Below are 22618 nucleotides of genomic sequence, written 5' to 3' on the forward strand. Positions count from 1 at the left end.
TCTAAATTGGCCCACTTTCTAGTATATAAAAGTATACTTTAAGTATAACAGTAGTACACTTTGAGTACACAATTAGTTTCCATCTATGTTTGTAGTTTGTACTGCAATTATACTAAAAGTGAACTTATAGTTTTACTGATAGTTTACTAATTAAATACTTTGTACACTATGAAGTATAGTCTCAGTAAACTACTAGTTTAGTAGTTTTATACTGCAAGTATACTCATAAGTTTTCTTTAGGTAAACTTTACATCATCTACGCCCTCTACCGTATAATAATGAAAACACGGATTCTAGGAATAGCTCAAACATATTTAGAATTTTTTAAGTATAAGTCAAGTATACTTAAATGTCATTTTAAGTATATTTATGAGGAGTACATAAAGCCCATTTCTGAGAAGGACATAAAAAGTAATCTAAAAGAATGCTTTCCTATTTTTAGTTTAAAAGATGTATACTAATAGCACACTTGAATGAACTTCTTTCTCAGAAGGGTTATCGGCCTTCAGACCTTCTTGTGTGCTAAATCTGCTCGTCCTTCTTGATGAGTCATTAAAATTGGGCATCTCTTCTGTAATTGGTTCCAGCTTTTACCAACTCCGCATGCTGTCTAAATCAAACACTTTTTAAATGCTTCGACGTTACAGATAGCTGTCCATGCTTTTATTACCTCACGCTTAGATTACTGCAACTCAAAAGTTACACATTTCTCGTCTATAATTGGTCTAAAATGCTGCTGCTAGATTTCTTTAAAATAGTCACAAATGTGAGCACATCACCTCTATACTGAGGGCCTCCATTAGATGCCTATTCAATTTAGAATCAATTTTAAAGTTCTCTTACAGGTGTAATAATCTTTTCATAACCAAGCCACTAGTTATCTCTCTGTTTTATGTGTTTATGGTTTGATTTCAATGTTCAGCACTTTGGTCAGTCTTATGGCTGTTTTTAAATGTGCTTTATAAATAAATGAACATGAACTTGATGTTGCTTCCCCTAGACCGGGTGAAAAGTAACGCATATTTTCAATTAAAACATGGGCAGTATCTGTAATATCTGCAGAAATCTCAGGAGTGTCCTGTCTGCAGAAGAAGATCCTCCATTGCTCAACCTCCAATTAATCTAGTGTTAAAAAACTTGTGTGAGTCGTTCCTGAAGGAGAGAAATGAGAGGCATTCATCAGGATCTGAGGAGATCTGCAGTTTACACAGTGAGAAACTCAAACTCTTCTGTCTGGAGGACATACAGCCGGTGTGTTTAGTGTGCTTTACTTCAGAGAAACACGTCAGTCACCAGAGGTAGGTAGAGTACCCAAAAACTGTACTCAAGTAAAAGTAAAAGTACTTCTAGAAATATTTACTCAAGTAAAAGTAAAAGTACTAGTCTTGAATAGTTACTTGAGTAAGAGTAAAAGAGTATCGGATAAAAAATCTACTCAAGTAGTTAGTTACTAGTTACTTTGGGTCATATATACTGAGCCTATTTTTATTTAGATATATAGATAAACTGTATGTAATGTATGTGTGTGTGTATAAATGTATATATTTCATCATCCTTTACTCCAATTTATGTTATTTATTATAAGAGCTTGTCTGTTTACTTAAGTAACCGATATAGGTGTCATGCCATAACATATTTTTAATACGACTGACTTTATATTAAATGTGAATTTAACATTGAAAGTTAATGTGATTTAAATATTGCTACTAATCTTTCATTGTTCAGAAAGAGAGCAAATAACATTTACATTATTAAAGATAATTTTCACTGACAGTCTAGATTTCAATCACTCTCAGAAACTCCCATTAAAATCACTGAAACTGTCAACACTGTGAAATCAATATCTTAATTAAAGATTCGTACACACATCTGCACTTTGTTGTTCCTGCGAGAGAATTCGCCAGAAAGAGGTCTCCAGTCAGTGAGCGAGTGAAGGAAGCACCGGCATTTTAGCGATGACTCATCTGAACACCTCTGATTGACCAATGCTTTAATAAGCTCAAAAGAATCATGTGTGATTGGTTATAATGCGCAGCGCTGTATAAACGCATCTATCTCTGGCTCAGCGCCAGCAAGCGATCACAGATCTGAATTTAGCAGCTGACTTGCACCAGTGTGATTGTATTAAAATTAATAAAATCTTAATCGGCTATTTTTTGTCTTTTGGAAGCTTCATTCAACTTGACTCCCCTCTGTTATAAGCCACACACGTACAACAAACTAATGTCGTGTACTGAAATCGAATGTAGCCCAAGTTATTACCTGTTAAACAGTAGACAGCACACGCGGTGTTCATCTAATAAGGATCTCCATCGCTAGCAAATAATAACCTTTGCAGATTTCAATTCAGTGCAGTTCCAGCCACGTTTTCAACGCTCTTTCTGTTCTTAAACGTTACAACTCCGAGTGAACCACTTCAGATGTTCAGCGCGTGCGGCAGGGAACTGAACGACTCATTCAAACTGATTCATGAACCAATTCACTCGTTTGCCAATTGGTTTGATCAAGCCTTTGAACAGAATTGACTCAAAAGAATGAATCATTCGCGAATGGGCATCGCTCATTGCCCAGAGAAAAGTAGACGGCGCCTTTGGAATAAACTGAAGCATTTATAACATTCATTGCATTAAGATAAAGTAACGAGAGGAGCGTCGCCCACAGTAACGAAGTAAAAGTACAGATTTTCCCCCAAAAATTTACTCAAGTAAGAGTATAAAGTACCCATCTTTAAATATACTCCGAAAAGTAGGCCTATTCGTTACCCCAAAAAATTACTCAAGTAAATGTAACGAAGTAAATGTAACTCGTTACTACCCACCTCTGTCAGTCACACATTGAGACCCATCAGTGAAGTTGTTCCTTCATATAAGGTAGGACAAATCTCTCTTGTTTCATATGTAAAGACCAATTAATCATAAACACAGATATCATCACATTCATGCACTCAGTATTTCTCTCTGCTGTTTTACTCAACTTCATATGACATAAACTCTTCTCCGATTTGTTCTGTGTTTGTGTACTAAAGTGTAGTCACTGGGTAAGAGATCAAAATCCTACTGTTGAAAAAGTGTATTTTATTTTTAATCAGGTTGTGTTTGATTTATGTTTGCTTTTAATTTCTGAATCAATTCAGTGTGAGATATACACAAAACACAGCACTGTATGATCACTGTATTCTCTTCTCTTCACTGTAATCTGGTGTTTTATATATTTGTATTTCGTTCAATTCTAGGAGCTCAATACAGCACTGAAGTCCTTAGGAGAAACTTCAACACAATAAAAAACATTAAAGAAGAGTTTGAGAAAACAGTTCAACACATTAAGGTGAGGAAACAGAATCGAGAGTCATTTTCAGTACAGCTGTAGCATCACTAAAAACAATTATGATGTGTTATATTTAATATAATGATTCCAGTTGATTATTTTTGTAAATGATGAGCAACAATCTGCTTCTGGATCTGTTATATGTCGGTGTCTGAGTTTCTCTGAGATCTGAATGATGTGATGTGTTGATGTGTGTTGATGGAGATGTTTGAAGTGAATGTGATTTGATTTCAGTCTCAAGCTGAGCACACAGAGCGTCAGATTAAACAGCAGTTTGAGAAGCTTCATCAGTTTCTCAGAGATGAAGAAGAAGCTACAATCACTGCACTGAGAGAGGAAAAGGAGAGGAAGAAACAGATGATGAAGGAGAAGCTGGAGGAGATGAACAGACACATCTCAGCTCTTTCACACACAATTAAAGACATGGAGGAGATGATGAAAGCCAGTGACGTCTGCTTTCTGAAGGTCTGATTTCAGATCATCCATTGATTGATTGATTGATTGATTGAGTTCTTGATTATCAATGGTGTGTTTGTTCTGCAGGAGTTTCCAGTCACGATGGAAAGGTGAGTCTGCTGGTGTCTCTGCTCTCTCTGCTTCTGATCCAAAGCCACTGCAGTTCTGATCCTGAATGTTCTTCCAGAGTCCAGAACTCATCACAGCCGGATCCACAGATGCCTTCTGGAGCTTTGATTCATGTGCCGCGTTACTTGGGCAACCTGCCCTTCAGAGTCTGGAAGAAGATGCAGGACATCGTCCAAAACAGTGAGTCTGGAGAAGATCTGTGCTGTTACACACACACTGGAAATGACGCATGAGGGAATATTTACAGATTTCAGCATTATGTGTGAATAACCAGATGAGCTGATACACCAAAATGAGCCCAAAACAAGAGAAGAACAACTTTGGTCCACATGATATTTACAGTTACAGTGATACAGCAGATCTCAGTTCAGTTTGATTGATTGACAAATCTAAAATATTTACTGTAACAAACACTGACAGTGATCAGAGGAAAGAGTCTGATTTGAGTGTCATAATCAGTGTTCATTTCATCAACGAAGACAAGATGTTGACAAGCTAAAACTAATATATGATCAGGTGCGGCTCGTCTATATTCATCCACAACATAAACTGAAAAAAATATATAAATTGTAAAAGTGTTCAGCATTCTGCAAAACATTTTTTTTTCTTAAGATTTTTGTTCCGTTACCTTAAGCTTCAGCTCCGTGTCCGCATCAGATCAGTAACTAGTTGGCATTAGTTTAAATCTGCTCACATGAAAGCCTTTCTATGGTTACATTTTTGTTTGTTTTATTATTATTATGAGAATAGACATATGATCGTCTTTCCTCACCCGAATTGCTCCACACTTGTAACATTCTAAATCAACATTTGGAGGTGATAAATGTTAATTTTAAGTTAAAAAAAAGTGCATTGAACTTCTAACATTTTGATGTAGTATAATTACAGTGGCTTAACAGTTTGGTTTGCAATTTGATCAGCAATCTTTTTTTTCTGCAAGAAACATAAAACAATGTCTATTCTGCTTAAAAGTAAATCGTTTTACAATACAAAAGAAATAATCAATATTATACAAGTTTACAATATAAAAGAAAGCATGCAATGCAGACATCAATTTAGTAACCACTGTACAAAAATACACACAACCGGTCTTAGTGGGAAGGAAGAGACTGTCTTTTTTTGCACAGCTTATCAATTCAACATCTCAGTTCGAACACTCGCTCTAAAACCTTTACACGTGAGAGCCACCGCATTTCTGAATGGAAGATTAGCCGATCATGAGCCTTCGTGTGCACAGTTATGCGAAGAGATGTGACTTTAGCGGCCTTGACTTTTCGGAGTTGATAGCCACTTCTACTACTTACAACACATCATGCAGGTTGGGTGCCATTGACTTTGATGCAAGTGCTTGACAATGAAGCAAACAGAGAGTGGCTGCAATAGCGCTATCCCCATAGCGACCCCTAGAGGACGCAGTTCGAAGTTCCCTTGAAAGGGAACGTCTCAGGTTACGAATGTAACCTTGGTTCCCTGAGTAGGGAACGAGACACTGCGTCCTCTAGTTTCCTAAGCCATGCTTCGGACGCAAGCTTCAGACGAAGAAGTAAATGACGTGCTCCGGATGCTTATTGATAGTCGTGCCGGTAGTGACATCAGAGGCTGTCGCCGGCCAACGCTTTGGCGTTTTTTCATTGTATGCTTCAGACACGGGTCACGACGAGGTGCTCCCCATAGCGACCCCTAGAGGACGCAGTGTCTCATTCCCTACTCAGGGAACCAAGGTTACATTCGTAACCTGAGACTTTTTCTTGTTTTGTCTTATGGTGTGTAATGATTCATCAATGCATATTGTTCCAAAGAAAAATGTTGTAATACTTTCTCAATATGTTCCTCTTCTGAAATGACTCTTTCAACTCCTCTTGACCTTCCAAATACATAAAACCCATTTTTCCCCCAATTAATTCCTGATGGATACTGTCAGGTTCCTCACACCAATCTTTTTCTTGTTGAATGTTGTTTCACATTACTGAAGTTAAATTTACTGAGTTAAAAATGGCGTTTCATATTGACTTTAAGGTTGATCTATCTATGCACCTTCTATACGGTCCGTAACAAACATAATACTTGAACTTCCAATTGAATTGCTAAGTATTATGACATATACTCCTCTATCAGCTTGACCTTTGACCATCACACAGCACTTAAGGTGAACCTGATCTTTGTTGGGAACTTGCAAGTGTGGCATGTCTGCTGCCTGGAGTTGATGAAATAAATCAATAAATAAAGGTAAATAAACAACAAAATAAAACGGATGCTAAATTTTAAAACCTGTTATTTATGAAAAACGGCTTAATGGAAAGATCTACCTCTCTGTTTGCATTCACCTTTTATTTAGGAATTAATTTGTCTTTATCAATGACACTGCGGGACAGGATCAGAATAGACACAAGACAGAAATGATTTCTGACAACTAGATGATGATGTCAGGGATCTGGCAAGCCCGGGCCCCACCAATCACCAACGCTCACAGTCACCTGATTATTAAACAGCCACACCTGCTATCCGAACTAACTCACCTGTGAGATTGATCCGTTCCACGTGTACACCAAATTGCCCGCACAGGAAGAACGGAACTTCACTGTGCGCGAAGAACCTCATTCACACTGAGCACTTGAACTCTTCTTTAATAAACACCTTCTGAATTTACCTAAACATCTGTGTCCCGAGTCCTACCTGACAGATGACACATTTTCCTCCAAAACTTGCCAAACTATGAAACAACTCAAACAACAAATATAACCACACCCAGATTTTTTTGCTATTGTGTAATGTTATAAGAACATACGGGTAACAAAAATGTAAACTAGAATCAGTCATTTTATGTTTCTGGGTCAAAACAAGAGGGAATCAAGACATTTCATACAGGTGGTAGGAAGACCTGTCAATCATTTGAATAAAGGAACGTGATTGGTTGCTGCTTTGAGGGTTGGGCAGTTGAGTTCAGACTGTGAATTTTGATATGATGAGCATTACTTAGAGTCATAAAATAGCTGATATACATTAATATCCCCATTTTGATATGTTTCACATTATTAGTTAATATTTATGCATTGCTCTCGAGTGTTATTCCTCTACACTGAAAATAATGTTTAAAACTATTGATTTTTCAAAGTTGTAAAAAACCCTGTTTATTAGGCTAGAATGTTTTACAAGAAAATGCTACTTTAGTCTTTCTAAATCTCATAATTTATTCAGTTTGTTACTTAAATGTGATACTTGCCAATTCTTAATCATTATAAAGTTTATTAGCGATTTCTGAGTAAAAGTTTTCAAGGACAATGTTGGCATTTCAGATGCATTATGTATCATCTGAATGCACTCCTTAATTACTCAATGATTGAGATTTAATGGTGTTTAAATTAAATGTTATTTGAGATGAATCTAGTGTCATTTCTTCTGGCGCGCTCGGATGGATCTTTTTTAGTAGCTATTTTTCTTGATTGTGTTCATTGGTTGTTCTCGCTGGCCAGATCTCAAACCCCTGCATGAAATGTTATCCCCTGTCCTCCTTCGCTCGTATTTCTTGGCTTTGACTTTTTCAAAACATGCTACATCGTTTGAAGTAAAATACGTTGAAATAATCACAATCTTTAAGCTTGTGTGAAACCTTTGAACCCAGACTGTACTCATTTGCCACAGAAAAGAAGAGGGTCACTTTTTTTCATAATTTCCGTGGTCTCGTTTTGAACTGTCTGAGTCAAAGTTATTGGTAATGTGGCTTTAAAGAAAGTAGAAAGGCTTGATGTTTTTGGCAGCGTGTCTGTGGAGCACATTGATGTATTCACAGATAGCTCTTAGTGCTCTGCTCATTTATTGCAAGACAAACGCCTCTGAATCTCTTCCATTCTAGATATGGCTTATATCAGGGGGTTAATTGTTCATTTTCAACATTTGGTTTGCCTTACAACAATATTTCCATTCTCTTTCTCTCCCTTGGGTTTTTTTTTTGTTGTTGTTGGTTGTTTGTTTGTTTTGTTTGTGTGTGTGTATTTATTATAAAAAATGTATGTCCCAATGAGTTGACACCTCAGTCCTGCAGGTGGCGGTAATATAATTTGTTTGCAAACCGCCAAATAAAAACCACAGAAGAAGAAGAGGAACATACACGTTTCCGCCAAAGGCAAAATGGTGGACTTGTTATCATCGCTGGCGCCCTGCATAAATCTAAACATCAGTCTGTACTAACTCTCCCAGAGGTGTTGCACTACATCACCATGTTTAAGAAAGCCAAGAGGTGCAATTTCAGACGGAGGAATGACTCAGAAAATGAGGAGAGAGAGGAGGAGCATCAGTCCGGCGGGCCCGGGGCTGAAGACTTGGTGAGCCCGAATGAGTCCACCAACACCGGTGCCGCTCCTGGGGCAAACGCGGTGAACAGTCACGGAAACGGGGTTCAGCCCGGTGCTGTCAAGTCCAACAGAGAGAAAAAGAGAAAGAAGGAGAACCGAGAGGAGCCGAAAGCGAGTCTGCTGAGCTTCCACGATGATGAAGGTGCCTAATGAGCTGCCATTGAAGACATATATAAGAATATAGATATGAAAATGAACTTTCACAAACTATTCTTTTAGAGTTTCTCAATGTATTTACCAAATTCTTAATTGCAGTCTAAATTGTAAAACCGTTCGTGTCATTAAAGTCACTTCGCTGAAAAAACACGAGCTACTTAGCATATTATATTAGGCAGTAATAGTGGCCAATTAGCACGCTGCATATGTTTGAATATAGCAATTGATTGGCTAAACACCAATATCTTAAAATTACTGTGATCGGGGAGAATAGGAATGTCAACGGTCATGGCAAATATGGAAATACTAGTGTTTTAAAACTGCTTTAAAAAAATCATAGTTAAAAAAGTAAAAACACACAGTAATCTTAATAAAAAAAAAAGTGTAAATTCTTTGGCCAGAATGTGTGTATAAAAAAGATAGTTTCTTGAATATCATTATACATCTGTCACTATTAGATGAGGCTGAAATGTTCCGTGTGAAGAAATCCAACCACAGCAAGAAGATTGTCAAGCTGCTGAAGAAAGAATATAAGGAGGATTTGGAAAAGACCGGCAGTGCCACGCAGGATCAAAACACACGCATCGGTACAACACTTTCTTGTTGTTGTTTTTTTATTCTTTCTTCATGATATCATTCATGTTCATAGATCAGAGTCAGGGGACTGCATTCTTTCTTCAGGAAAACATATTTAGTACATTTTTATAAAAGAAAAAAATTAGGGGTGCACGATAAATTTCGGCCGATAATATATATAGCAGCTGTTATTACACAGAGCTGTTGTTAACTGACAAGCTGCACAATTCCACGTTCATTATCAGTGTGGTTTTGCACAGTATCTCCGTTAACAAGGGCTCTGTGTAGTAACAGCTGCTCTATGTGAAATCACATACCTGATTGAATTTACCATTGATCAGAGAACCGGAACAAGGACGAGATGCGCATTAATTATCAGCCGATATTTATCGTGCACCCCTAAAATAAATGCATATGTGCACCCTCATCAGAGATGCATTTATAATTTTTTTTTTTTGTGTACACTGTAAAAAAAAAAAAAAAAGTAAAAAATTTGTATATAAAACAAAGATTATTGGAGTTTTACAAGAAAATACTATCTCAGTTTTTCTTTTTCAAAATAGTTGCATTCAATGTGTTACCCAACCTTTTACAGCGTATGACCCCATTTGTTCAAGTTTTTTTTTAGACCCTCAAAGTATTACAGACCCTCAGAAATCTTTACCATTAAACATATAGCTAGTTAAAGATTACGAAGTAAGTTTCTATTATTGCTCACCTGTTTTTTTGTTTTGTTTTTTTTTCGGTCCAGGCGGACCTGCTCAGAATCTATCAATTAAAGAGGAGCCCTTGGAGGCCAGCAGTGAACATGGAGAAGAAGAAATGGAGGTGGACAGCACTGAGGAACAGGAGGATGAGGGCGAGCAAAGGCCTTCGGGTGGAGCGTTTAGCCAAACTCTGTCGGCTCTCAGCTCCCTCAGACCAGGTGAGAGCTCCCATCATCCCAGACAAAAGTGTGTCACAGTCACCGGACCAGCAGCAGCAGGATTAGGTTATTTTTGCTTTTCAAATGCTTCGAGAACAGTCATACAGGGCTCGGACCTGCTTATGGGTATTGTGGTTAAACATTGAATGCTGTTTAACACTCCATTTGATCAAATTCTTGTGAAAGTGATATGCCATTGTGTTTACACAACAATAATTGTACGTTACAACAGGCGAGATCCCCGACGCGGCCTTCATTCATGCTGCTCGTAAACGGAGGCAGATGGCTCGAGAGCTCGGGGGTGAGCCTCCGCTGGTCGAAAATGACGTTACAAACAAGCGCCTCGCTCGTGAAGATGAGAACGGCGGCAGTGACGACGAAGATGAGAAGAGAATCGTCTTCAGTGGAGTCAAGATAAAGACTCAGAGGCAGAAAATAGCTGAGGAGATAGGTCAGTTAATGAGCTCAGAGCTATTCATCTGAAGCTGAGTTCAAGGAATCCCTGATCACACGCTCTCTGGACGGGTTGTCCTTGTAATAAATGTCATGTCACATTGAATAAATCACACAAAAAGGACTGAATTCTTATGAATAGATACTGGAAAAGATGTGCTGTGAACCTAGATCTGACCATAGTATTTGTTTCGAATGTGTGTTGTGGTTCAGGTATTGAATGCAGTGACGATGAAGCTCTAGATAATGGGCAGGATGAGGAAGTGAGTCGCTGGGAGCAGGAGCAGATCAGGAAGGGCATTAGCATCCCGCAGGTGGGTCAGTTTTGTCAGTATTGTGCTTGAGTATTGTGTAGTATTGTGTGTGTGTATACGAGTTGTCACAATAACCACATTTCAGTTATGTATGTTAGGCTTTTTTCCCTTTAAAAACTCCTGTATATTTTATATCGTCAATGAGTATTTCAATACAACAGTTCAAATGTGATATGACAAATTCCTTAAATACTTATTGTGTATATTAACAAATTGAAACTATTGCATGTAGAAATCAAGTTAAGAAATTAAGATCTGTGAATATTTTTGACTATTTTTGTCAATATAGTTTAATAACAGTAACACTTTTGTCTCTCTTTTTGTCTATACAGTATACACACACATTTGGGGTCAGTAATATATATTTATTTTACGTAAATATACATTTATTCAGCAAGGATGCATTGTTGATCAAAACGGACATTTGTTACAAAAGATTTCTATTTCAAATAAAAATGCTGTTCTTTTGAACTTTAATTAAAAAAAAAATCAGTTTCCACAAAAATATTAAACAGGACAATTGTTTCCAACATACTCATAAGAAACAAATTAACATTAGAGTGATTTCTGGAGGATCATGTGACAAATGCAGCTTTGACATAACATGAATAAATTACTTAAAAAATATATTAAATTGAAAACAGTAAATAGTGTTTTTGATTAAATGCAGTCTTCAAAAACAAAGTCTGTCTCTCTCTCTCTCTCTCTCTATATATATATATATATATATAATGTACACACACTTTGAAAAATCTGTCACTCTGATCCTTTTAATGTCATATCCTTTTTTTTATGTTTTAGGTCCAAACCACCCAATCCGAGGACCCAACTATGTATTACCAAGGCAGTTATGATGCACAGCCGTATGGAGCGTCCTATGCCATGCCCTTTAGCTACGCCGCTGCCACAGTTGGAGCAGACAACCGCAAACCTCTGAAAGCAGAGCCCTCGGTTCCCTATCCCATTCCCTCTTGTGACCTGACCCCTATAACCACAGATCTGGTAAAGACACGTCTCAAAGACAGGTACGGTCTGAACCGCCATTGTAAACCCTCAAAATGCAAGTTGGAATTTCGTAAGATTTTGAATGTACCAACACTTTATAGTTTTTAGTTCCCTGGTAAATTTTATTCAAGTCCCATGAATTTTCATTTCGCTTTGGACTTCCTTCCTTCACTTTGGACTTCCTTCATAGTGCCAAGGCACAATTCTCTTCACACTGATGCTGGTTATTCCTGGCTATCGCAGTGTTTCAACTCTATGTTAAGCTGATTTGCAGATACTAAAATCTGCAATTGTTTTACAGGCTCCATTGCTTTTATTAGACCAGAACGTCTTCATCAGGACATGTGCGACCCCAGTGACTTCCCCATACATCACTGATAATAAATCTTTCTTTGATTCCCCTGTGTGCCAGGCTGAGCTTCATGCGTCAGGGGCACGATTCCAATGCCCGGCGCTTTGAGCAGATCCAAGAGGAGCTGGAGGCCTCCAAAAAGACCATCCAGCTCCTGGAGGGCTCCTCACAGGAGGCTGCAGACAAATATAGATTCTTGCAAGAAATGCGAGGGTATGTTGGAGACTTGCTTGAGTGTTTCAGTGAAAAGGTAAGAATGAATGCATTTGCTTTTAATGTTGTTGCTGCTTTTTTTTACTGACTTGTATTTTTGTTAGTTTGTTTGTTGTTGTTTTTATCTTTGTGATTTATTTTGAAATGTATTGAATGTTGCTTGTTTCAGCATTGTGTGCTTAGTTAGACTTTAGTTAAAAAAAAAAATTTTTTTAACTTAGTTTATGATCATCTTTTATAAAAAACAGAAATAATAGCAGTGCACCAGGTCACATTTTTAGCAGTTTATGGATTATATTGTAAACTTGCATCTTTTTTTCCCACAGCAAGATGCATTAAGATATGTTTCCATAATTGTTTTCAGCTATAAAGAGACAAATCATAGTGTCTTTGATGGGGCATGGAGAACAGATCCTCTGAAGTGTTATTAGTTGGGGAAAAAATCTTTTATATACTAATTTATCTAAGAACTAGTCACTTTATTTAGAAAGTCATAGGTCACACTTCCTTTTTGTGTGTGAGGCTTCCAATTTGTTTAACTGCTAGGTATGTAACAAGTTGAACCATTTTTAAAAATATGAAAGTAATAAGTGGTCAAAAAGGTAAACCTTTATCACGCCAGTGGACTAAACTGCCCTTTAAAGCCTTTATATTTTTTACCTTTAGGTTATCATTTGACTGCCTGATGTTAGCTTAATGATTACATTAGCTTAAAGATAGTTTGTCCTAATTACATGTTAATATCAAAAGTAATTTGTGGTACATGTCTTGGAAAACTGCAACAAAATTCCATTCATTTTCTCCATATGGGAACTCTTTTGTCTGTATCTGTTTATTACATTATATCAGTGGTTCTCAATTCCAGTCCTAGCGCCCCACTGCTCTGCACATATTGGCTGCATCCGAAAACTGAAAAATGCTGCCTTCGGAGGTCGCATTCCAAGGTAGGAGGGCATCAATGCACGTCCGAATTCAAAGTTAGCTTCACTTCCTGTCTCCTGAGATGCCTTCATCTGGCCGATTTCTGAAGGCAGCATAGATGTATCCTTCACTGCCTTTGATATCCCACAATCCTGTGCGTTCCATTCCGTGAGAGTTAAGCCAAAAAATAAAGATGGCGTCTGAAAGTTGCGGTCGGTGGTCAGTTTGTGTGTAAATGTATGTTTCTGATCAACGTTTTTCACTTTTTATGCAATTTCTAGCGAGAAATTAATATTGCAGTAATGAAATATCCACTTAGTTATCACCAAAGCTTTCTATATTTTGCTGTAGATCATTAAACCATTACGCTGCCTCAGAAGTCTGTCCGAAATTCGTTTCATGAGGTGCCTTCGGGCAAAAATGCTGCCTGCAAAGTCATTGCCTGATTAGACAGCAAGGCAGCAAGTCACCTGCCTAAGTTTTCGGATGCAGCCAATGTATGTCTCTCTTTGTTAACACACCTGATTCAGATAATCAGCTTCTTTAGTGAGCTCCGTTCATGTACTGTGTTCCGATTGACATGGTCTCTACACAGTGTTTACTGCTCCCTACTCCCTGAGCAGGGGAAATCTGTTGAAGTTTACTTCACTTCAGCACATTCATTCACGGATTTACATTGCACAACTCCCGTCTGCAAATGGACAAGTGACATCATATACCTCTGTAAATCAATACAATTTAAATTCACGTCTCGCACACTTTAATGCACTTTGAATGGAACATATACCTTCGCTTCAAACTGGAATCATGGCGGAATATCCTGTGATGTCCACTTCGCAGGGCACTTATGTTCGAATAGAACAAACGTCTGAAGCAATAAGAGAAACATACTAAATGTGCAGAGCACAGGGGCGCGAGGACTGGATTTGAGAACCGCTGCATTAAATGAATGTCAAAAATATCCAACAATGGCTATCCGGAAGTCTTTCACAGTAGTTTCAAACTACTCAAGCCATTTATTTATTTTTTTCGGCTTATAATAAGGAAAATAACATGAAACATTAACACAGAGGAAGACGGTTTTGATTTAGCTCTAATGGGCTTTCTGTCCAGAGCTCATTGATTATGGGTAAATATGGTCTGGTTCTGCTGCTTTCTCTCTCCCATGCCACAGCAGAGCACACTGAACCCCTCGTCTTGGTCGCTGGCCACTTGTCTTCAGTTCAGCTGTCACAAAAATCATCATATCTTTCAGGTGCCTGTTATTCTGGAGCTAGAGGTCGCCATGCACCAGTTACTTCGGCAGCGGGCGTCCCGACTCGTCCAGAGAAGACAGGATGATATTAAAGATGAATCGTCGGAGTTTTCCAGCCTTTCAAGTCAGTCCATCTTGAAGGTTTTTATTTGAATGGCCTCATTGGGTTTTTTTTCCTTTCTGTTTTGTTATATAGTTGTAATTAATTGCACATCAGAGTAATACACAAGAGACTGTCCTGTGGGTGCATGTATGTATGTGTGTGTGATTGAGACAAGTAAAAGTGTATGTGGCTTTCGGATGGTGAAAGCTCACTGGCTTCTAATTGGTCAGTGTGTACACTGAAACATTGCTAAGATGCTGAGCAGGTGAGTTTTGGAGGAGAGTTTCAATCTCACCCCAGTAAAATTGAGCAGGTAGATCAAAACCAGCTTCTATTTGTAAATTAATCCTGATGGTGTCAGGAAAAAAGGGGAAACAACTTAAAGGGATAGTTCACTCAAAAAAAAAAATTCTGTATATGTACTCACCCTCACATAATTCCATCATTCTATGAAATGGGTGCTCTTTAAGCACTGTGCATGGAATACATTTTTTTTTTATTGATATTTGTGGACTAATGCATTAACATCTATGCTATATTAATGAGTAGGTTATGACTATCTAATCTGTCAGTAAAGGCTGTAACAGAGTTGATGAGCTGAGCTTTACTGTGTTAATATTATTTTTTTCTGTTTCAGGTAAGGCTGTTATGGCACCTAATTTGGACTCATTCGGTAGAGATCGCACAGCCTATCAGGAGCTGGCCAAGCAAAGGAGGATAGCTGAAAGAGAAGCCAGACGGTATACTGTCACTTATTATATATATATATATATATATATATATATATATATATATATATATATGTATGTGTGTGTGTGTAGAGATCAAAATTACAGTACAGCCTACAATTTCTAAATTTCGAGGTGACTGCTTAGTCCTGTTTGAAGTTAACCTAACAGGATTAGAAGGGCCATCTTTTAGGCATATTTCATGAATTAATTGTATTCTGAAGCACAGTATAAAAAACCTAAATGAGACATAAAACAACTGGCAGCATTCCTCTAATTTTCACTGAGATTGCACAATGGCAGGCCACTCTAAGGTGACTGAAACCCTTCAACAGCAGGTTTTCCAAATGAAGGCCAAAGAGATAACCCTTTCAGCCACTGCAAGAGAAGCTGGTCATTCCAAATCTGTGATTTCTAAAATATTGCAGCTTTATAATGACACTAATTCATTTAAGTCCCCCCAAAAGTCTGGGCGTCCACATAAGAGAAATGCACAAGAAGACTTCAACACTGCAGCTGGAATTGCTCGCCAGTTGAACGCTGAACATGGTAAGGATCTGTTTAAGAGAAGTCGGACTTAAAACACACCTCCGCAGTGACGGAGCCTCTCATCAGCAGAAATAATCAAAAGGGTAGACTCACCTTTGCTGAGGAGCATGTTGTGTGGAGAGAGAACTAGTCCAAAGTTCACTTTAGTGATAAGAGCAAGTTTAATTTCTTTGGGTCAGATGGGAAACATTATGTTCGGTGTCAAACTAGGGAAAGACTGAACCCTGAGTGTGTAAAGAAGTCAGGGAAAGGTGGAGGAGGAATCATCATGGTTTGGGGGATATTTTTTTAGCAGCAGGAGTTGGGCCTCTTATACAGTTACATGGCAGGGAGAATAAAAATGTATCAGAACCTTCTTCAGCAACATGCGGTGCCTTCCCTGCGAGCATCTCCAAATCAGTCTGTAGTTTTCCCACTGCAAAATGGATAAAGGTGTTCCTTAAAGCGGAAAACGTTGAAATAATGAAATGTTGGGCCAAGAGTCCTGATCTATACCCAACTGAAAATGCTAAGAAACCCACTAGAGTCACAGATCTATGGAGTGGAAGAAGAGACATCCAAAGCGAGGGCCTCTACACTTCTTGCTAGTTTCTGACAGCTGTAACTCTTCAAAAATGTAGTTGTAGTCTTCTTTCGTGCTACAGTGGTTACTGTTCTCTAATTTTGATTACTGCGTTTTCCACAAAATATAGTTGTGTTTTTTTGTTGTTGAAATGCTTTGGTTATTTTGTCAAACATGTTAGTAAAACAGTGTTAGTTTCCCACAGCTAATATTGCTTCAAATTTTGAGTGATGAAGATTAACAGTATTTCAGTGAAAGTCAAGTATTTATGGATTGTTCTCTAATTTTGATCTCCACTGTGTGTGTGTGTGTGTGTGTCATATAATTGCATATGCCAAAGCATGTAATCCTCACTATAAATATTAAAAAAATATATAGTAATTAGATTTGTACTGTAACTAGTAATGGCCAAACATTTTTGGAAAAGAGCAGCAAGATGGTACATTTTCAGCTTTCTCTTGTTTATCAATAAAGTACATTTAATACCACTTTTAATAATGGCTACTTTTGATCATACAGTAATGTGAAACATCTGCCTTTTTACTATTTGCTTGTTAAATAGCGAGTGCTTCTAAATTAGCTTGAATTAGAAATTCAAAAGCCAGATCTACTACTCTAGGCAGAGTTTCTGTGGTATAATTCAGTTTTGATACTCCTGAACAGAACTCGTCGCAGACAATCTCGAGAGCAGAACGGCAAGAGAGCCGAGCATAAGGAGGGGCTGTCCAGTGATGATGAAGAGACATCCACTGACATCACCAGCTTCAACTCAGAAAGAGGTGACCAACTCAACTCACAGCATATCCAGATCAGCTTTTGCTGCTTTTTCATTCTTTTCTCAATTAACAATTCATTATTTTTATTTCCAGATCGCATTTTAAATGAGTCTAAGATGGTTTTTGAGGATGTGGCGGAGGATTTCCACTCACTGGACAACATAAAGTCTCACTTTGAGACCTGGAGAAAGCTGTATTTTACATGCTATAGAGATGCCTACATCGGACTCTGTCTGCCCAAACTCTTCAACCCTCTTATTCGACTACAGCTCATCTCATGGTCTCCACTGGAGGTACAGAGAACCCCCCCCCCCACTCACACATTTTTATGATCTGCTTTGCGTCGCCTAAACATTTTTATCTTCAAGTGCCTGCCTACTGCCTAAATGATCACATTTGTATCTATCTATATAGGTGGAGTGTCCCAACTTTGAGTACATGCTGTGGTTTGAGTCTTTGCTTTTCTATGGCTGTGGGGATCAGAGAGGCCTGAAGAAAGAGGAAGACATAGATAACAGCCTACTTCCTGCTATTGTGGAAAGAGTGCTGCTTCCCAAGCTGGCAGGTCAGTCTATCCCATCATTATGCTCCAGTTCTTTCTTTCAGAACAGCATCTTAAACCCAAATTGCACCTTGTTCACCCCCTCAGTGCTGATGGATCAGGTGTGGGATCCGCTCTCCAGGAGTCAGACGTCCAGACTGGTCACGTTCATGCAGAGGCTGATTAAAGGCTATCCGACTGTGCTGCACGGCGACAACCGCAACACACAAGTCAGTGAATGGATGAGACTGCAACGCATTAAAGCCACAAGACTAAGACATATTATTGAAGGATAAAGAGTGACAACAGTTATAAAGATCTCTACATTACGAGCTTTCAGAATTTTATATTACTGCACCAAATGGAACATTTTTTCTCAGTTTGTACTTCTGAATACACTTTTGAGGTGTTTGTTGTCCTCAAGTATGAGCTCTATTTTCTCCAGTTTTAATCTGTATGTGCCAAAAAAACTAGTTATCAAATATGACGCTCAGCAAGAATGTGTATTACACTTATTTACCATATTTTCCTATAAGTCACACTTTTTTTCATAGTTTGGCTGGTCCTGCGACTTATAGTCAGGTGCGACTTATCAAAATTAATTTGACATGAACCAAGAGAAAACATTACCGTCTACAGCCGCGAGAGGGCGCTCTCTGCTGCTCAGTGCTCCTGTAGCCTACACTAAAAACGGAGCGCCCTCTTGCGGCTGTAGACGGTAATGTTTTCTCTTGGTTCCTAAATAAATGCGACTTATAGTCCAGTGCGACTTATGTTTTTTTCCTCATCATGACGTATTTTTGGACTGATGCGACTTATACTCTGGTGGGACTTATAGTCCGAAAAATACAGTATTTATTATATTTTGTATAAAAGCTCAAATTAACTTCCATTTAAAATTTTATTATTTACAGGGTTAAATTATTCTTTCATTAAGAGAAATCTGATTTCTCAAGGCAAGAATGTGTCTGTGTTTTCAGGAGCTTCTGAGGACCATAGTCATGCGAATTCGACGTACTCTTGACGATGACATTTTCTTGCCTCTGTTTCCAAAAAAGTGAGTGTAAAAGCCGAAACACTCCTGTTGTGTCATCGTTTGTACATGTAGTTCTTTGTTCACATCGTCTTGTTTCGAATGTGACTAAATGTTTTGCAAACCAGTGTGTAATGATGTGTAATTTTTGTTTTCTCCGCTGACAGTGTAATGGAGAACAAGAACTCTGGTCCTTACCTCTTTTCCCAGAGACAGTTTTGGTCTTGTTTAAAGGTATGGCTAGTCGTGCTTAAACATTCTAAAGACTTTCTGCTGTCGTTTGAATCAGTTAATCTTAGTTGAACCTTTTATATTTGAAAATATTTAATGTTTTAACTATTGTTCATGCATATTCCAAACTGAATCTCTTTCTTCTGTTCAGTTATTTGGGAATATCTTAATATGGGATGGGATCCTGTCTCCGTCAGTGCTGAAGGAGCTTGCCATGGACAGCACACTAAACCGCTACATTCTCTCAGCCCTGCAGACCACAGACGTCAGCGAGGAACACATGGAGAAGTGTCGCAGGGTATGACTTGTCTCCACATTTTCTGGTGGAGTTAGGAATTAATATTCATCAAAACATAGTGTTTACAAATGATGTCCTTCAACTCAAAACACTGAATTGCTCTCACTGCTGCCCTCAGGTGGTGGAGTGTTTTCCTGTGCAGTGGTTCAGCAGTCTGAAAGGACAGCAGACTCTTCCTCAGCTGGAGAACTTCTGCAGATATTTGAAACATCTGGCCAGCAGTCTTTATCGCAGCTGCGTGGCTGGATCAGATGTGGAGAAGAGGAACGTGAGGTAAAGCAGTTTCTAATGTCCTTGAGTTAACATCTCAACCTTACTGTAGATGACACACAAAGAAATGACAGATGCATTATTTCTCCAGTCTTCAGTGTCACACGATCCTTCAAAAATCATTCTAAAATACTGATTTGCTGATTGAGAAACATTTCTTATGATTAATGTTAAAAACTGTTTTAACATTAATTTTGAAAATCTAAATGATTAAAGTCTTACTGACAATTAACATTTTAATCTTAGCATGTGTATGTTCACGTTAATGGCTTTGCAATGTAAGCATCATCCCAATTTTTTATTTTTTTTTATTAATGCAGTTATTGTTTCTCTCCATAGGGAACACATAAAGGAAGTGGTTAGGCTTCTGGGACGGCTCAATGCTTTAGACCACGTGATTGCGGTTGCGTCAGAACACGGTATTAAAGATATAAAGACTCTCCTCGAGAACAAATGAAAGGCAAAGCAATGGGACGCATGCCTCACTGACCGTTTTTGGATGAACCACACCATGTAAATACTGCGAATATTGTACATTTTTTTTTGTGTGGCTGAAGGGTTTCCTTTGGGGACACATTAGTGGAATCTAGTGAAGTTTCTCCTTCAAGACAGTTGAAATTCAGTGTGTTTGAAGTGCACTCTGCTGTGTTAAGACTTTTGTAACCTATTTCCTGAGGAGAGGTCACCCCTTTTTACATGTTGTTGTTGTTTTTGTTTTTTTTTTTTTTGTTTTTTTTTTAATGAATGGAGTCTCTTAATGGATTTTTTAAACTGTCTATCACTGCAGTTTGATTACCTGCAAAAAAATACCACTCAACTCACACATGGGTTCTGTGCTCTTTCCCTTCCACAAGGCTGCACTAAAGCTGATCTCTGAGAGCAGGATACATAATGCATCTTGTAAACATAAAAAAATATTTATGCACAGCCATGGGTTTAATTGATCCTGCATCTGTGCCCATCTTAAAACAGAGTTTTGCTCATGTGCCAACCTCACCTCTAATTAAATGAACATGACATGCTGGCAAACAAAACAATGTGCTACAGTAACAAGTACTTATTTTTTGTTGTTGTTTTCCTGGAGCTTGTAATGTTTTATTTGCTTAAATAAAGAGTTAATAATATTTAGTATAAATTCCTTCCTTTTATACACAACGGGGTTTAAAAGTATATTGGGCATTTTGGATTTAAAGTACAAGCTAGTTCAGGAGTTCTCAGCTCTGGACCTTGAGATCCACTTTCCTGCAGAGTTACACCTGAACAAGCAAATTAAGATCTTCTGGATTGCTATAAAGTTACAGAAAGGTGAGTTTGATCAAGGTTGGAGCTAAACTACAGAAAATGGATCTCGTGGGCAAGAGTTCTCTGGGCTAGTGTCTGCCTCAGTGTGTGTGTGTGTGTGTGTGTGTATGATATATATGCTTGTGTGTCATATACACACACACGTATATCATATACACACACATATATATATATATATATATATATATATATATATACACACACACGCACACACATATATATTATATATATCATATACACATATATATTTATATATATATATATACACACACACACACACACACAAATATATGATTTCTTCAAAAGTATAGATCACAGAAAATTATTTTTTGTAATTATGACATCTCACAATGTGACTTTATCAAAATTCCTTTGTAATTACACTATTAGTAGTGCTCCTAGATGTAAAGATTTGAGGATACGATTGTTTTTACATGCAGTTAAGAGTTTGAATATAAAACACCTCATCATGTCAGCTAGCTTTGCTTTAACTTGAGGTAGAAATAGATATATATACTCAGATTCTATAAAAGTGTTTGTTTAAATCCAAGCCAGAGAGCACAGTAGAATGTTAGTTTAGTTTTTATGAACATGTAACTGTTTGTCGTTATCTGCTATTGTCTTTCCCCTAGTGGTTCCCTTTCTAGGTAACTTGCGCTGTGTCCTCTAGTGGACACTATGAGGACTGCCACCAGCAGGACCGGTGAAATGCACGTGTGAAATTACTCCAATCCTACTGACCTACATGGCCCGTGACGTCACAGGCACGTGCCCGGAAATAAAAAATGGCTCCTGTAGAACATGTCACAAACTTTTGTTGTCTTCAGGAGCTGTCTGTTTGTTCAGTGTGTGTAATCATCATCCTGGTGAATCGAGCAGCATTTTAGGGAATGTGTGCCTATGTGTTTGATTTTGGCATGGGCACATTCTGATGTTCAGTGTAACATGCTTATTGTGATGAGTTACAATGTAATGGATCTGCTCATGCTTGTTTCTGTTCCAGAGGGGTGCAGGACAAATTCGTTTTAGCCCTGATCTTGCAAGATCACAGGGTGGAGCTATGTTCAGCTTGGCTGTTTCTCTTTAATATGCATATTATTGTGTGTGTGTGTGGAGTCTCCCTGGGCGTATGTTTAGATGCTCTGTGGAGAGATGCTTACGAGCTTTCTCTCCCAGGTGGTTTTAGTGATCTAGATTGGTTTAGATCCTTGAGTGCTGTTGTGCAACACCTCACTCAGTTTTCTGCTGCCAATGCTTGAGAGCGTTGGTGGCCATGATGGTGCATCTGTAGTTAGATTAGCCTTCCGGACTCCTTTGACATAACAATCAAGGGGGTGGTCTATGAGTTCAGGAAGGCATGGGTTTGGTGGGCGGCTTTCAGGAGGTTCATTCTTAGCCGGTTGTTCTTTACCTCTAAGGGGTCTGGCCTGTCATGTTCTGAGGATGATAGACAGGGCTAGTGAGCCAGCACTGTCCTGCTCCTTCCCCTTTCGTGAGTTGAGGTCAGAAGATAATTACCATGCTCCTCCTCCAAAGCATTTTCTTAGCCTGGGTAGTAAGGTTGGGTGTCCTCCCCTCATTTCCCCACATGCTAATTTTATGGGCTTTTCCCCCATGCTAGGATTTTTCAAGTGGATGGCCCATTGCTTTTGGAACATAGTTGTTTGAGGACAGCTGTATTCCTTGCTTGATTTTGGGGAATGTCCCTTTCTATGTTAAGCCGGATGGGTTTAGGAGTGAGGTGACATACAGCCAAGTATGTTGACCCATACTCAGAATTTGTGCTCTGCATTTAAC

The 22618-nt window shown here is 38.3% G+C and overlaps 3 protein-coding genes across 3 annotated transcripts in view; 2 read left to right on the top strand and 1 right to left on the bottom strand.

Moving 5' to 3' along the window:
• Positions 1 to 22618, bottom strand: part of LOC132132042 (large neutral amino acids transporter small subunit 4-like) — a 61168-nt gene that overhangs the window by 20377 nt on the left and 18173 nt on the right. The window lies entirely within an intron of this gene.
• On the top strand, positions 2829 to 4273 carry LOC132132606 (E3 ubiquitin-protein ligase TRIM35-like). Its single transcript, XM_059545046.1, has 4 exons — positions 2829 to 3324; positions 3559 to 3789; positions 3868 to 3890; positions 3968 to 4273. The coding sequence occupies exons 1-4, from the start codon at positions 3163 to 3165 to the stop codon at positions 4140 to 4142; spliced, it is 591 nt and encodes a 196-aa protein (XP_059401029.1). The 5' UTR covers positions 2829 to 3162; the 3' UTR covers positions 4143 to 4273.
• LOC132132957 (PAX3- and PAX7-binding protein 1-like) lies at positions 8001 to 20643 on the top strand. The gene is made up of 18 exons (XM_059545583.1): positions 8001 to 8400; positions 8873 to 9001; positions 9742 to 9915; positions 10148 to 10366; positions 10582 to 10682; positions 11484 to 11707; positions 12100 to 12289; positions 14429 to 14552; positions 15169 to 15271; positions 17034 to 17149; positions 17240 to 17439; positions 17561 to 17711; positions 17796 to 17917; positions 18668 to 18744; positions 18888 to 18954; positions 19103 to 19249; positions 19368 to 19522; positions 19859 to 20643. The coding sequence occupies exons 1-18, from the start codon at positions 8124 to 8126 to the stop codon at positions 19974 to 19976; spliced, it is 2694 nt and encodes an 897-aa protein (XP_059401566.1). The 5' UTR covers positions 8001 to 8123; the 3' UTR covers positions 19977 to 20643.

The sequence above is a fragment of the Carassius carassius genome, chromosome 49, assembly GCF_963082965.1.
Source record: "Carassius carassius chromosome 49, fCarCar2.1, whole genome shotgun sequence".
Taxonomy (NCBI): domain Eukaryota; kingdom Metazoa; phylum Chordata; class Actinopteri; order Cypriniformes; family Cyprinidae; genus Carassius; species Carassius carassius.

What these genes read in the sequence shown, in the direction of transcription:
- LOC132132606 (XM_059545046.1), top strand. Translation starts at nt 3,163, where the DNA reads ATGATCACTGTATTCTCTTCTCTTCACTGTAATCTGGTGTTTTATATA. An exon ending in AAACAGTTCAACACATTAAG is followed by an intron (nt 3,325 to 3,558) that starts GTGAGGAAACAG and finishes ATTTGATTTCAG; the next exon opens with TCTCAAGCTGAGCACACAGA. An exon ending in TTTCCAGTCACGATGGAAAG is followed by an intron (nt 3,891 to 3,967) that starts GTGAGTCTGCTG and finishes ATGTTCTTCCAG; the next exon opens with AGTCCAGAACTCATCACAGC.
- LOC132132957 (XM_059545583.1), top strand. Translation starts at nt 8,124, where the DNA reads ATGTTTAAGAAAGCCAAGAGGTGCAATTTCAGACGGAGGAATGACTCA. An exon ending in GGATCAAAACACACGCATCG is followed by an intron (nt 9,002 to 9,741) that starts GTACAACACTTT and finishes TTTTCGGTCCAG; the next exon opens with GCGGACCTGCTCAGAATCTA. An exon ending in GCTGAAAGAGAAGCCAGACG is followed by an intron (nt 15,272 to 17,033) that starts GTATACTGTCAC and finishes ACTCCTGAACAG; the next exon opens with AACTCGTCGCAGACAATCTC.